General features: G+C 35.5%; 1 protein-coding gene across 1 annotated transcript; it reads left to right on the top strand.

Annotated features, from left to right (window-relative positions):
* Positions 1 to 201: 201 nt before the first annotated feature.
* On the top strand, positions 202 to 14,339 carry SMNDC1 (survival motor neuron domain containing 1). The gene is made up of 6 exons (XM_063307134.1): positions 202 to 330; positions 4,099 to 4,218; positions 6,758 to 6,900; positions 8,883 to 9,044; positions 11,482 to 11,635; positions 12,421 to 14,339. Exons 2-6 carry the CDS (start codon positions 4,099 to 4,101, stop codon positions 12,556 to 12,558), a joined length of 717 nt encoding a protein of 238 aa, XP_063163204.1. The 5' UTR covers positions 202 to 330; the 3' UTR covers positions 12,559 to 14,339.
* The last annotated feature ends 592 nt before the right edge of the window (positions 14,340 to 14,931 follow it).

Below are 14,931 nucleotides of genomic sequence, written 5' to 3'. Positions count from 1 at the left end.
GGACACCGGTGTGTTTTTATTTGCGTATCACGCTATTTATTACTTCTCTCTTTGCGCTTCCGCCACCCTCACAGGAAGGGTTCAACAAATGGCGATTGAACACTCGAAGTACATTCTCAAGGAGCGGAAAACGAGCCCCTTAGCGCTTCCGCCGGGTCATATGATCCAAGCCCCTCAGACCGCCGGATTTCATTGCCTGCTGCTCTCGCGAGCGTTCGCTTTCGTAGTCCGGTCTGTGTGCGTCGTCGCTAGGAGCCGCAGGAAGACAGCGCGCGCAGTTTTCGTGAGGCCTGCCGGGACTGCGAGAAGCCCTCTGCGTGCGAAGCCAAGGTGAGAGGCCAGCCCTTTTCCTGATCGCTTCCCCAATTTTGGCGCAAGGGGAACGGGATGAGGGAAGGCCACCTCTGCACCTTCCTTCTGAGCGCGGGAGCCGTCTTTGTTCTTCCCCGGCTCTCAGGCCTTTCCTGGTCCTGCTGCTTTTCTCTCCGGATTCTCTGTTGCTTGACGCATTCTCTCTCCTGCCTGGGCCCACTCGTCTGTCTCCCTTCCGTGACGGCTGGGCCTCAGTTTAGTACACTAATAATATCCCAGGGTCAGAAGCTTCGTAGCCTGTCCTATTGTTTAGGCTCCTGGAGAATAAATTTCTTTTATCCATCCTCAATCCCTTTATGTATTAGCAGTTCCTCCAAGGCTTCACTTATTCCCCGAACAATGTCTTTGGTTCGCTCCCTTGCATTTGTTTTTTTTTCTCACTATGTTCTAGTGAAATTTTTGTTGTTACAACTCCTGATTTCTAAACATTTTTCTGCTTTGTTATATAATTTTGCAACTGGCTGTACTAGAAGTAATGAAGGGCCTTTAATGCACTACTTTGTGGGAAGGAAGTCACGTTTGTTTTCTGTGGAATAATCATTCAGGCATATAAAGTTTAGAACGTGCATTCTTTTTTGCCCTCTTCCTCAGAAAAATTAGCAGTAATCCTAGCATACGTAACTGCAGGTTTATGTGTTTCAGAAACTAATAGCTAGCTTGCTATAAGGCCAAGTTTATGTTAATCAGAACTGTATAGTATTACTGTTTTCACAGGTGAGTCCCCTCTTACATCATTAATATTACACTTCATATTTATGAAATAGCACTTTACATGCTGACAGGATTAGTTATGCTACCTCTCTTATAAATAATGCTATTTAGCTTGGCTTTTATTGATTTTCTATCTATTTGATAGATGGTATCTATTTTCTATCTAGAGATTTCTAAATTTGAGTTCTCATTAATATAAGGACTGCTGCATTTTTATGTTATCTTACAAAAGATTCATGAATTTGAATTGCTACTGGGTTTTATGTTTTCGAAGTGTGCAGTACTTTTCAAAACTGGTGTCTTAGTCTCATCTATTACCTACATGCTAGTAGAAGATTTTCTTGAAAATGAAACATTCCTCGAGAAGCGTCACTAATGCCAGCTTTCATATCTTTTACTTGTCAGCAACATCTGGAAGACGTAGGTTCCTCACCTCTTTCCTCTACTTGGGCAGTAGGGTTTCTGTAGATGGCACAAAATGCAGGGGTTTCCTACTTCTGAAGTACTTGCTGGAAATTTAACATTGGGGGGGGGAGAGGAAGTAAAAAGCTCTAGTATTGTTCATTTATGATTTCTTACTGTATCTTTGACAAATTTACTATTCACTCTATTTTTAATAATGAAAAGCAAACAATCCAGTGTCTGTCTAAACTTGGGATAGGTAGTTTTGTCTCCAGAGGCTTTGTATTAGAACTTCTATAACACCTACTATTGGTATGTGACACCAGAGGAATTACTTGAGATGTATAAAGGTACCAACACTTTAATAATCAGTATCGGAAATGTGGAAGACATGAAGGGTCATTTTGCCATGCATGGTGGACTTGTGAAAGAGCAAAAAAAAATTAGATACAAATACATATGACGATGCAAAGAATATTAAAAATTAACATTCAAATGAAACCAGAGCTTTTCTTATTGGGATTTATGGATAGCCAATTAGAGAAGACATATGGCAGATTAGTTTTGTACATAACTGCAGTGAGATTATTATATGCACAAAGGTGAAAAAAAATATTGAAATACCTGCAATGGAGGAATGGATTGTCAAGATGGAATTAGCAGATATGACCTGTTTGATCAGGGATAAGACAATAAGTATTTTTGTTAAAGATTGGAAACCTTTTGTGGACTTTTTGATGAAAATAGAAAAAAAATGAACTGGTGATTTATGTATTTCCTAATTTAAAAGGGTTGAATATGGGAAGAAAGGGAAGTATGATGTAACCTTGTAGAGGAGGGGAAATAATAATCTTGTTAGTAACTGCAGCAAAGAAGATTAGAAGTTGCTTCTTTCTATATCTTTTTCTTTTACTTGCACTACTTTTCACACCTTTTCATCTTTTTTCTTTTTCTTCATATCGTTTATCTTTTATTTCTCTGTAAATCTTTAATAAAAATTATAATAATGAAAAAGAACTCCTATAACACCTAACCATTAGCCATACTTCTGGGGATTTTTGATAAATGTAGTCTAAAACATTTGGAGAATATAATGTTGTAGCTTGTGTTATTTGAAGTACATCCATTGAAAAATTCCATTCTGCTCAATAGTGATCATACACTTTACTGTTCTCTTTTGTGCAAGTTTCTCATAAATCTTAAAAAAATGGTAACCTACCAAGAAGCACTATTTTGATTTCTAGGCACAATATCTTTGTATATGTATAAGGCTTTTTGCAGACCTACAAATTGGTGGCAGAAATGTGATTCTAGGTTTTGTTTTTGTTGCTATTACCAGAATTGAAAGAGAGAGTTTAGTGACTCCCTTGTAGTATACTGAAACTCTGCTGTCTCTCAAATCTAACTCCTTATACAAAACTTGAATCTAATTAATCAACAGAAGGCTTTTTCTAATACACTCTGAAACAGAAATGTCTGCTTTACATATATTTTTTCTCTTAAATGTTATTTAATTTTTGAAGATGATGAGTTTGCACATCAAACCTTTTGAGCACTTGTATGGTGCTAATAGAAGTATTTTTTATTTCTGCTGGGATTTTTAATATTGACCTATATTTATTGATCTGCTTTGAATGAAAGATAGGCAGGTCAAACATTAACCATATCAGTTCTGTACCTTATTAAAAATATAATTTAATATTAACAAATCATCAACTAAAACATCGATAGTAAAGAAGCTGCCTTATACCTTTATTAATGCAGTTTGTATGGGACTGTCTTTGTAAACTTCAGCTGTGAGATAATATGGTTGCTGGTTTGTTTTTCAAAATAATTCAGTGTGGCAGTTTTCATTTCTCCCATATGTAAGTTTGTGTGGTCATTAATATTTTTGTACTTTCTCTGTTGGTTTACATGAAACATATCTTTGAAAGTGCAATGTAAGATCCACTGGCTACAAGTCTTCTTGAACTTTAGCAAGCTACTACATTTATGGGGTAGATGGGCAGTGATAAACTTTGACAAATAAAAATAAAAAATAAATTTATATTTTCTTGCTTTAATTGACTATGCAGTTTGTTGCTGCCACCTTAACTCTATTGATAGATATTTTACAGTGTTGCCTAAAATGTCTACAGTTGTTTGAGTTGCCTTAAGTACAGGCTGATGTGGTAATACAAAGAATATGCCCAAGAATGTTAGGTTTATTTAAAATAAGGGTAAGTATTAACAGTCTTTTCAAAGGTTAATTTTGAAAGTGGAGATTGAGATAATTAGAGTAAAATGAATGCATACCCAAGACCCAAAAGAAAAAAAAACTGTTTCAATCATGTCCAGTTGTAGTTCAGATATCAATCATGCTGAGATTGATATATAAGTAACTTCACAATAATATATAAATTTAACATTCTTTCAGGATTACTTTGGTGATGTTTACATTTTGCTAACTATGAAGATTTATAGTATTCAGCCTGATAATTTACCTTTCATTTTATCTTATCTGAAATTCACAAGAGGCTTGAAATAGAATTCTTAATAAATGAATAAGTTAGCCATTTAAATTGTACATACAATTAATTTGGTTTATGTTATAGCTTCTTTTTCTTCTTGTAGATGTCAGAAGACCTTGCAAAACAATTAGCTAGTTATAAAGCTCAGCTACAGCAAGTTGAAGCTGCTTTGACAGGAAATGGAGATAATGAAGATTTATTAAAACTCAAGAAAGATTTACAGGTGAGAATTGAGAAGAAATAACTTTGCTAATTGAATGTTGCCTACGTAGTGGAGAGGATATTTTGCCAAGTCATGTGTGACTGTCTCTTACGACCATCTGCTAGGAGACTAATGGGCTTCCTTGTGAAATTGGTTAGCCACTGAGAAGAGATTGCTGGACTAAATGGTCCAGTGGTCCAATCCAGCAGGGAACTGCTTATGTTTTTATGTTTGCCATAGTATTATCTTAATCAGTATGTACTCCAAGATAATATTAGTTAAGGCTTAATTAAGTATAAAGTAATATTAATATATTATATGTAAATATTAATAAGGTCTTTTCCTTATGGATTAAAATAGCTTCAGAAGAACTAGGGTTATCATCTGCTGAAAGAGATCTTAATCTACAATTGCATAAGTATGCTTATAAATCAAAATACTCTGAAGCCTGGTTTAGCATATGTATATTATAGACAGTATCATTTTTTTAAAAGTCATTTTCTCCTGTGTAAGAGCAAGTTGAAAATGCATCTTAAGCTAGTATTTGCCATATTTCTGATCTGATGTTTTTTAATGAGTCATTTTTCACAGTATGTTGGATGTTAAAATATCCCCAATTGTACTATCCTACAGTAATCAGTTAAGTGGGGACTGTTTAATGTGTGATGTGTTCACTGAGGGAAAATATACTCAAGTAGTAATGATTCTGGAACCACATAGGTTTTGTGAGTTCTTTGCAAATTGCCTCCTTTAAAATGCTCTGTAGCTTCCAATTCAAAGGTGACTAACATTTGAATTAATTATATTTAGCTCAACTTCAGTGTGCATAAAAACACTGTAGGGTGAAAGTCATAAGAGTAAAATTTTGTAAAACTTAGATGAGTAATGGTGAAGTTTCCTTCCTTAAGTTTATATTTTCTTTGCTTGTATCCATTTTTGCACACTCATAACCTATTCCTGGTTTTTCCTTTCATTGGGTCAGATTTGGTCAAAATGAAAATAAGCAAACAGACCTAATAAAATTTAAAGCCTTATTTTTGATGAGAAGGATTACTTGTTTTCTTTTTCATAATTGTTAAAATCTGGGTGCCATTTTGAAGGCAGTCACTCTAACTTCAAAAGTTGGGGAAAGGAAGAAAGAAATAGGCATTTTCTTGCCTGAAATCAGCTTCTGTTATCCTGCTGTTATTAATGTTATAACTTGCAGAACGCTGGCAGGTTATAAGTTTCTTTTGATATTCTCTCCCAACACAGTGACAGTGAAATAAGTCCAAGCTTGATTTTTCCCTTCTAGATTGGTGCTTGTAGATACCACCTCCACTCTTGTAAAGGTCAGAGTTTTGCATAGAAGCCTTGTGTCTTCAGGCTGGATCAATTTTTCTTTGAAAAAACAAATGTACTGGGTCCTTCACAGCTTCTGGGTTGCAACTCACACTTTAAGAAACACTGGTGTAGATGTGATAGCTCCAAGATAGCTGGAAGTCACCTGTTGTGGAAAGGTTATATTGTGTACCTTCAGTAGAGAATTGTAATGTTCTGATATAAATGCGGATACAGTAGGAATTTATAGATGTTCTATTTAAAACTCTATTTTAAAACTTGCTATATCAATTATAAACCTTTGTATATATTTACATTGTAATAGTGATGTACTAATTTTGGCAGCTCTTAGATTTTTAAATGTCCATTTTCTCAGCCTTGCAGTGTTACTAAAAGTTCATTTATGTAGAGAGCTATACAGTCCAAAATACTCTGTGGCTAACATGGTTGGTGTCATAAGTCATCTTACAGAGATTGTGTTCACTTGAAAATTTTCAAATGTTTTCAAAATCCTGCATTTAAAAGTTCAGTCATCTTTGCTTTATCAAAGCACAAAATCTGGAAATCCCAGTAATTCTACCTATTTCATCAAAGTATGTTTTTGCATATATTAAAATTATATTTTGTTGCTTCCTAGAATACACACATACTCTGAGCCAGGAATTATATTTAATTTTAAAAAATTTAAAAAATCAACACACAGGATATTTCTCTGCGACAGTATTTCTTACTTCTGCTTCTGTTAGCTGAAATATAATGATATGAATACCGTATGATATTTATGCTTGATTATTATTCATATATGATATGAATATAGTATAAGATATTTACTAAGAAAATAGACATTCAGAAAAGGCTTGGGTATGTAATGCTTCAGATTCAACTCTAAAAAGACACTTAAAAGACTGCAGAGACCTGAGTGTAGCACCAATCTGCAGTTCATTAAAACAGCAAGCCTTTTCCTGGGATTCTTCAGCAGCTGGGAGGTCAACCATACTTCCCTAGTAAGAGATGCAGCTACTTTAAAGAGTGGCAGACAAGTGCTATATTTGCCATCCCATCCACTTTGGAGCACCTTTTATGAATTGACTTTGAAATATTGTACTATAAATTAAGTTTTCATGTGCTTTTCAGTCTGTTACTATATATTGTACCAATAACTGGTAAATACTATTCCAAAATTGGTGTTTCTGTGGGGGAACTCAGTGGTAAAAGTCTTGCTTTTTTTTTCTCCCATCAGGAAGTTATAGAATTAACTAAAGACCTCCTTTCAACACAACCTTCAGAAACTCTTGCAAATTCTGATAGTTCTGCTTCTGCCCTCCCCAGTCATACTTGGAAAGTTGGAGACAGATGTATGGCAATATGGAGTGAAGATGGACAGTAAGTGTAGAAAACAAACTTCTGTAACAGTTACATGAATTAATACAATTTCATGGTAAGATACTTCCCTTTGGTTTATATTCTCCCCACCTCCATCATGGTAAACACCAGCTTGGCAAAAGTAGTAATATAAGGTAGTTAGTCCTGGTGTCTTCTGAATTATAATTTCTGTCATTAGCCAACCAGCATAATGACCAAGGTGTGGAGAGTACCAAGATGAGGATGTTTAGTTAAAGGTATTAATGTTTAGGTATAAATACCTTAAAACAAACAAAAATGTTAATTTGAAAATGTATAGCATTGGTAAGTAGTTCCAGTTTTGCTTAGTCTATAGAATGTAGTATGATCTCTAATATCTTTTAAAATTTAGAATACAGTAACCAAAATGGGATAATAACACCTTTCATCACTAATTTAGAGGAAAATGCTAAGAATATCATTTGGGAAAAATTGGAGCCTTGGGAAAACAGTAATGAAAATCAGAAAGGAAGAAGTACAGCAAAAAGGAATATGCTCTCTGTACCTCTCTTTCTTTCTTTGTAACAAACATATTTTTAAAAGGTGAGGGGATTGGGCTCAGAAATGGCAGATTGCTTTGTTTACTTTCTATGTTACTTCCACATAGAATGCTGCTACTTCATGGGAATGTTGGTAAATGTCCTCTCCCTGTGTTGCTTTGAAGGCATTAGAAGGACTCAGTCCTTGTGCCATTCCCAAAACTGCTATTTAGGGAGTAAACTTACTTGGAGGCATCAGACCAAATCTTCCCTGCCACCAGTATTTCTTTCTTCCAAAGTCATTAGGGAACGGAATACTGCAACCTGAGAATACTCTCTTACAATCCTAGACTCATGCTGGCATAGCAAAAAGCAAGGCCTTGATCCATGAGCTTAATGCTAATATTTCAGAGCTGCATTTTTTTTTAGTAGCATATGGAATTCTTCCATCTGAAGGAAATTGCTCTTTTCCTGCAACAATAAAAAATTCTATTATGTGTTGGCTTCCATTTTCGTTAATTAGATCCCTGTGATCCCAAACACAGTTCCACTAGGACTGTTCAGTTTTCTTGTGGCCACCGACAGCATAGACAGCATTTGCAGTTTCCAGGAGCTGCAGAGAGTAGTGTCACCCTAGTGTGTTGGACCACACTTTTTAGCCCCTTTTTAGGGGGTTTAATGGAATAGGAGTCAAAAACTGGTGCCTTGAGCTTTGATGAGTGCAAAATGAGGAGAATGGCTTGATTTGGGAGCATCCAAGGTTTTCAGGGTCTGAAATGGGTACCTGAATTTTCTGGAAGCTAAAGGGTCCGATTTGGCTATGAGAAGTCCTACAGTCTTCCCTCAACCGAGACGAAAAGATTTGGGGCCATCCAATCTCAGGCTACTCTGAGAGCAGCAAAATTGGTATTAGGGAATCAGTTTGCAGCCCAGAGGCTGTGAGTTGTACACAGAGAACATGTATGCATATATTTTAATTTATGTGTGATAATTATACTTGGTTATTTTGAGTCTCAGGAGATGTGATTGGAAAAAAACTGGATAACCACCTTTATAATCTGCATTATTGCCACTATCATAGACTACTAATTTTTGTCATGATTTTCTTAAGTGTGTTCTTTCAATATTGGTCATTCTTTTCTTATTTTTAGGAAGATATTGTATGGCATTGGGGTAGTTGTCAATTTATAGTTTAACAGTGCAGTCATATACATACCTGCTCAGAAGTAAATCCTATTTAATTCAGTATGATTTACTATTAAGTAAGTGACTATAGAACAACATGAATTACTCATGTTGGGAAAGTAAGTGAAAATAAATGCCATAAAATAATAATCCTCAGAAATCAATTCATTACATTGTCAATTCCAATCCAGAATTAAGCAGAAATATCTTGAAATGTAATTTAATCACTGCAAGTTTAAGTTTTGCAGGGTTGAGTCTTAAACCTTTACTCACATGCTTACAGCCATGATATCTTTACAGGTGTTATGAAGCTGAAATTGAAGAGATAGATGAAGAGAATGGTACAGCTGCAGTCACTTTCTCAGGATACGGTAATGCTGAAGTCACACCTCTGCTCAATTTGAAACCTGTGGAAGAGGGAAGAAAAGCAAAAGAAGATAGTGGCAACAAGCCTATGTCCAAGTAAGTGATGGAATTTTTTTTCATTGTTTAGTGTGTTGTACTAATAAAAAGGTGCTGTAATTGAAATGTCATTGCTGATGGGTTTTCACATTCAAAGATTATATATAGATAGGGATGTTGTGTTGAAGACACATAATTTTTTAGAAAGAAAAAAGTGAATCCAAACCTATGTGGCTGCTTAGGTTATGTATCAGACTCTGCTGAGTCTTGAATAATTAAAGCAGGGTTATTTGGACTGAATTTATGGCTGCATGAGGTAAAGCAGAATCCCTATGGAGCACCTTCAAGCGAACAAGGAAAGTTTGTGAATGATTTGTTTGTAGCATTGCAAAAAGGGCTGCATTGTTTCCATGTCTTTGTAATATGCCAGGGAGAGAGAGAAAGGAGTCAAAATGACAGGTTTACTTTCGAACCATGGAACTCAGTTCATCTGTTGTAGCTCATTTCCTCCCTGGAACTATGACACTGTGAAGACACTGCCCTGTGCAATGTGCTGCCAGTTACATCATTTATTTATTTATCAAATTTATTCACTGCCCATCTCACTTGGAGAGTTACTCTGGGTGGTGAATAAATTTGATAGATAAATAATTTTATAAATTTTATAAATAAATAAAGAATAAAATAGTGAAAATACAATAAAACAGTCTTCTTAATAAATAATATATTCCAAGGGGAAGATGGTATTATCTAACATGGATGGTGTAATTGGTGCTGCTCTTCATAGATTCTCTATTCTGCCATGGTACCAAGTAGGCACTGAGACCTGTTGAAGCTCTGCCTTTGGAAGCTTGTTGCAGTCACCCCAAGCAAACTCGTAAAAACTATGCAGTTGTTGCCCAGTGCCGTGCATTAATCTTCTCCAATGAGCCATGAGATTTCCCCTTATAAAACTCCACTCATAGATAGCTGGTTCCTGATGTAGGAATCCATTGGTTTTATCAAAGGTGTGAGTGGGGACTGGGGAAGAGAAAAGCTTTATTGTCACTACCATCACTACCACCACCACCTCCTTCCTTTTGTAAAGATTCCTTATTTATCAAATACCCTAACCCAAATCCAATTTGGCAAGATTTAACCACATAGTAAGGCAGTATAGCTTCAAATATCATTTAGAGCTAATCCCGCCCCCCCCCCCAAAACAATATTGCAATCACTTTTCTAAAATCAGAATTTAAGGAATCTACCTGTAATTTTTCTGCACACATTTCTCTAAAATTTGAGTTTTCATTTTTTCCGTAACATTAAACATTCCAGCAGATTTCATGTCATTCTGTACAGACATAAAACCACAAATGGCTGACACTTCTTTTTTTTTTCTGTTAATCAATGGATGGCATATATTTTGCATTAAATGTTTTCTAAACCAAAAAAGGCATCTCCTACTTCGGTCTGAGTTAAGCAGGGTCTGTTACAAATATCCATTCAGCCTTGATATTGTATTCATTTCACATGCCTAGTAGTTACCATAGATTTGAAGAACTAAGTGGGCTTTGGTTTTCAGGCAAAAGCAGGCAGTCTCATTCCCTCTGAGGGTTTTTGGCTGCCATTCCAAACATTTTCACTTTATTTATGATTGAATTCATCCCTACCTTATTGTTTATTCCAATACTTAAGGTATTGGAATACAGCAGTAAAGAAAGAGTGTCTGAAATTTGTGGTCCAGTTTCTCAGTAAACTTCCAGATTTCCTGCTGTTCACTTAGGATATGAAATTTGCTACCTAGCTGTTTGAAGTCCAGCCTTGGTCTTTTGCAAATGAGTTCATCAATCCTAGTGCTAAACTATTACTCTGAATATGCAGCATCTAAATACAGGATTATGTTGAGTGTTTAAGCCAGCCTTCCCTGATTTGTTTCTGCCTGAGGATAATGGAAATATATTCCAGGTTGGAAAAGGTTGGTGTGTAACATTTTATACTGTTACCTGTAATGCTTGTGTTTGGTCTGTGACTGTATATTTTAATATAAATTTGATGAATAAAATAAACTTGTAATGCTCAATCAGCATTAAGTGTTTTCTGTGAAAAAGTGCTTTAGGCTTGTGAAATATTTATCTTGGAACAACTTTTGATTTAGTTCTAGAGTTATTCCCTGTTTGCAAGAAGCTAGTCAGTTTCAGCTGACTTCTAAAAGAGCTTTGTTAGTAGTGTATGAAAATAGGATTGCTGTGCTTTATTGAAACTTGCAATGCACAGATTGCTTTACAGAAGGAATGACAGCACTTTCTGCAGTTGGAGAATGAAATGGGCGTGGACAGCTGAAGCCCCATTGTACTGAGAGTTTATCTTTACATTCACCTAGTCCAAGGTGAGACTCTCTTAATCAGTGTATCCTTGCTTTTTGTCTACCTGTTCTGAGAATAAAAGTGAATTTATAACAAAGGTGATACTAGGTTATTAGGTACATAAGTAACCTTCAGTGCCATTTTGTTTTTAGAAAAGAAATGATTGCTCAGCAACGAGAATATAAAAAGAAGAAAGCTTTGAAAAAGGCCCAGCGTATCAAAGAACTAGAGCAGGAACGAGAAGATCAGAAAGTCAAGTGGCAGCAGTTCAACAACAGAGCATATTCAAAAAACAAAAAAGGCCAGGTGTGTGTATGCTGTATATTGGAAGTATAGAGTTGTTGTGAGAGCCAGTTTGGTGTAGTGATTAAGGCACCAGGCTAGAAACTGGGAGACCATGAGTTCTAGTTCTGCCTTAGGCACAAAGCCAGCTGGGTAACTTTGGGCCAGTCACTCTCAGCCTTGGAAGAAAGGAATGGAAAACCATTTCCCAAAAATCTTTCCAGAAGCAATGTGAGGGATCTCTTAATAGTATTTTTCACATTTTTAACAGTTTGGAGTAATTTGCAATTCTACAAGATAAATTAGAAAAGTTAAACATTCAGGTTTGTAAAGCTTCAGGGCCTAGAGGTAGACAAAACATTTTGAATTCCAGTAGTCTGAGGCTAAAATAGGTGCATCAATCACCCTGGAGTTATTTAGAGCTCAGAACAGCTCTACGGTTTGAATTTAAACCCCATTATTTTGAGCACGTAATATTCCCAAAATAAAGCAACCTGTTTTGTAATCAAATAGAGCATTTTGAATTTGAAATGTCTTGCACAAGCTAGTTTGCATAACAAAGCTTTTGTGCTGCCATCATAAATCATGATGTTTTGTGTATCTCAGATTGTTAAGCAGTTTTCTGTGGCCCAAACTGTAGTGAAGTATGACTTAATATCTCTGTGTTGAAATAAGCCAAATAAGATAAAATATGATTCAGGAATGTTTGTTTAATCATGGATAAACTCTGCATTATTGATATTATCAGTAGTTTATGATGTGTTGCATTTTGAAAATAGTTAAAATTGTGTTTTTAATTTGGTCCACAGGTAAAGCGGAGCATCTTTGCTTCTCCTGAGAGTGTTACAGGGAAGGTTGGAGTTGGGACATGTGGAATTGCAGACAAACCTATGACACAGTACCAAGATACATCAAAGTATAATGTCAGACATTTGATGCCCCAGTAATTAAGGGGGGGATTGTCATATTTGCAGGGCTTTACAATTACCTTTTTATTGTTATATTTTTCTAACAGTAAACAATTGGTGCGTGCTGAAAATGGTTGTTGCCATCTCTTGGCTTTTGCTGGTACAAGCCTTAATTATTACAAATATTCAGATGACCCCTTTATTGTTCTAAAACTTTGTATAAATATGCACAAGTTAGACTGTTGAAGAAATGCCCTTTGCAATATTTTGAAGACTCTTAGCTAATACAGTGTCTTTACTCAGGCATGTATTGAGAATACTACCAAGCAAATGAGGATGTAATAAAATAGTCATCCCATGTTTTTTGCTCTTTTTGATATCTAACAGTCCTGTTACCTTCCTACAGGAGCACTAGTAAGTGTTCTTTATCTGTTCAGAAATAATTCAGTTGAGATACTGGGATTTTATTCTGATTGAATATAGACCTGGAATGTGCTGGTAGGAAGTATTTGTCATCTTAAAGAGCAGGACCATAGACCTACAATCTCAATAATGACAGGCAGCCAGAATTCATGCTCACCAATGAGTCTTTTGTTTCCTCAGGATGAGGGATTGGTCCCAAGTCACACATACTTCCATTAGTGCTGTGTGATTCTATAGCCAGTGCTTTAGCTAGTTAAAGATAGATGAATTGAGACATGTTAGAGAGATGCTTAGAAAGCAGCAAAATAGCTTCCCAAGCCACTCCAAACCTGGTGCAAGAACTTGGAGATTCCCCTACCCTGACCACATATGAGACCTCAACATTGAGTATGGAGTGGCTTAGGAACCTGCAAAACATTCTGTTGTGGTTAAAAACTCATTGTGAGGGTGATTTTTCTTCCCTCTCTGTGGAGTGAAAAAATAGTAGGGACTGGCTGATTTGTATTGTGTTTATAAATATAAAATTTTTGTAACTCTGGAAAAAGGCAGGGAATCTCTTTGGAAAAAAAGTGCTTAACGCTGGCAAACTGGAAAGTGTGTTTATAGAGGTTAAAGTTGATAAGGATTTAGATATGAGCTGCATAAGTTTTTTCAGTAATTTTCAAGGATGGAATAGCACTTTAAAACTGGAAGAGATGAACTATAGATTTGGAAGTAGTTATTTCCACTGACAACTTGATGGGTTCTTTGATGCAGTTATACTACAAGGTGTCATTTAGTGCTTAATTTTACAGCTTATCCAGCTATGTTTAAGTACAGTAGGTGTTCCTCTCCCAATAATGCCACAATTCAACTGCATTAGTTTGCTGAACCTTCTTGATTTTATTTGGAAAACCATGTGTAAATGTTCTGACATTCTTGTATCTTCTGGATGAAATTGCTTCCCTTTGCCATGTGTAAGGTTTAGGGTAGTAATGACATCTTTTAATCTTGCAGATGTGTTTGAGAGAAAAAGTTAATGTATAGCCCTGTATACAGTGTAGATAAATATTTTTGTAAAATATGGTGTTAATGAACAAGAGTGAATTTAGTTATTACTCCTACTAAATAATTCAGAAGTAATTCTTGCTCATTAATCTGAACTCCATTCCTTATGTCTATTACATTGTAGTTCCCTTTTGTAATTTGTTTTCTGAAATAAAATCAGGTACCATCAACAGTTGTTGATGCACTCATTAATGAAAGTCTGCCAGTTTATCTGCATTTAAATCTATATCTTGTAGATTATAATCCATCTAGAGATTCTTCCTGTCAACAAAAAGAGGAAGTAATTTTTATTACTGTGTTGATCTCAGTTTTGTATGTAACTTTTATTAAAATAAAGTGTTTAAAATCTCTTGGCTATGTCACCAAAAACTTGTTAAAAATTATTTGATATAAATTGACATAGTATTTCTTAAAAAGGGGATGGGTAATCCAGATAGAAATGTGCTGGTTTTACCATTAAGCTATCAGGAAAATGTTCTTACAGGTATGATATGGACGTAATTTGACTATAGTTTGAAACTTTGGATACTAAATGAACAACCTAGTGGCAAATTCGATGCTATAGCATTTTATGGAAAAATAAGTAGCTTCTTTATTTGGGAAAGTGTTTTTTGAAATGCATAAAGCTAGGATTGCTGGTAAAGAACTAGCATGACCTGAATTCACTAAAGGAGCTTAGGATCCAAATAAATCTGCAGTTAGTTCTTGTATCCAGGATAGGTATTGAGCCACTGCTTCTTTACAACAAGCTTTTGTTATATATTGGAAACCATTTCAAAAGCAGATTGTGATTCATCATGAAATTTGCTCCTCTGAGAATGCTGGGAAAAAAAATCTCGTAATTAATCTGACTTATAGGTGTTGTATATGCAACCCAATAGGTCCAAAAGTGTCCAGCACAGATGCTGCTGCACTCATGTGAAATGCTAGGTTGTAATTCTC

Source organism: Candoia aspera, chromosome 6, assembly GCF_035149785.1.
Source record: "Candoia aspera isolate rCanAsp1 chromosome 6, rCanAsp1.hap2, whole genome shotgun sequence".
Lineage (NCBI taxonomy): Eukaryota > Metazoa > Chordata > Lepidosauria > Squamata > Boidae > Candoia > Candoia aspera.
Note: the sequence above shows the minus strand (reverse complement) of the source record. Positions and strands in the feature narration are given on the sequence as shown.

Excerpts from the sequence above, each read along its gene's own strand:
- SMNDC1 (XM_063307134.1), top strand. The coding sequence starts at position 4,099 with ATGTCAGAAGACCTTGCAAAACAATTAGCTAGTTATAAAGCTCAGCTA. Across the intron at positions 4,219-6,757 it reads AACTCAAGAAAGATTTACAG|GAAGTTATAGAATTAACTAA; the intron begins GTGAGAATTGAG and ends TTCTCCCATCAG. Across the intron at positions 11,636-12,420 it reads CAAAAAACAAAAAAGGCCAG|GTAAAGCGGAGCATCTTTGC; the intron begins GTGTGTGTATGC and ends TTTGGTCCACAG.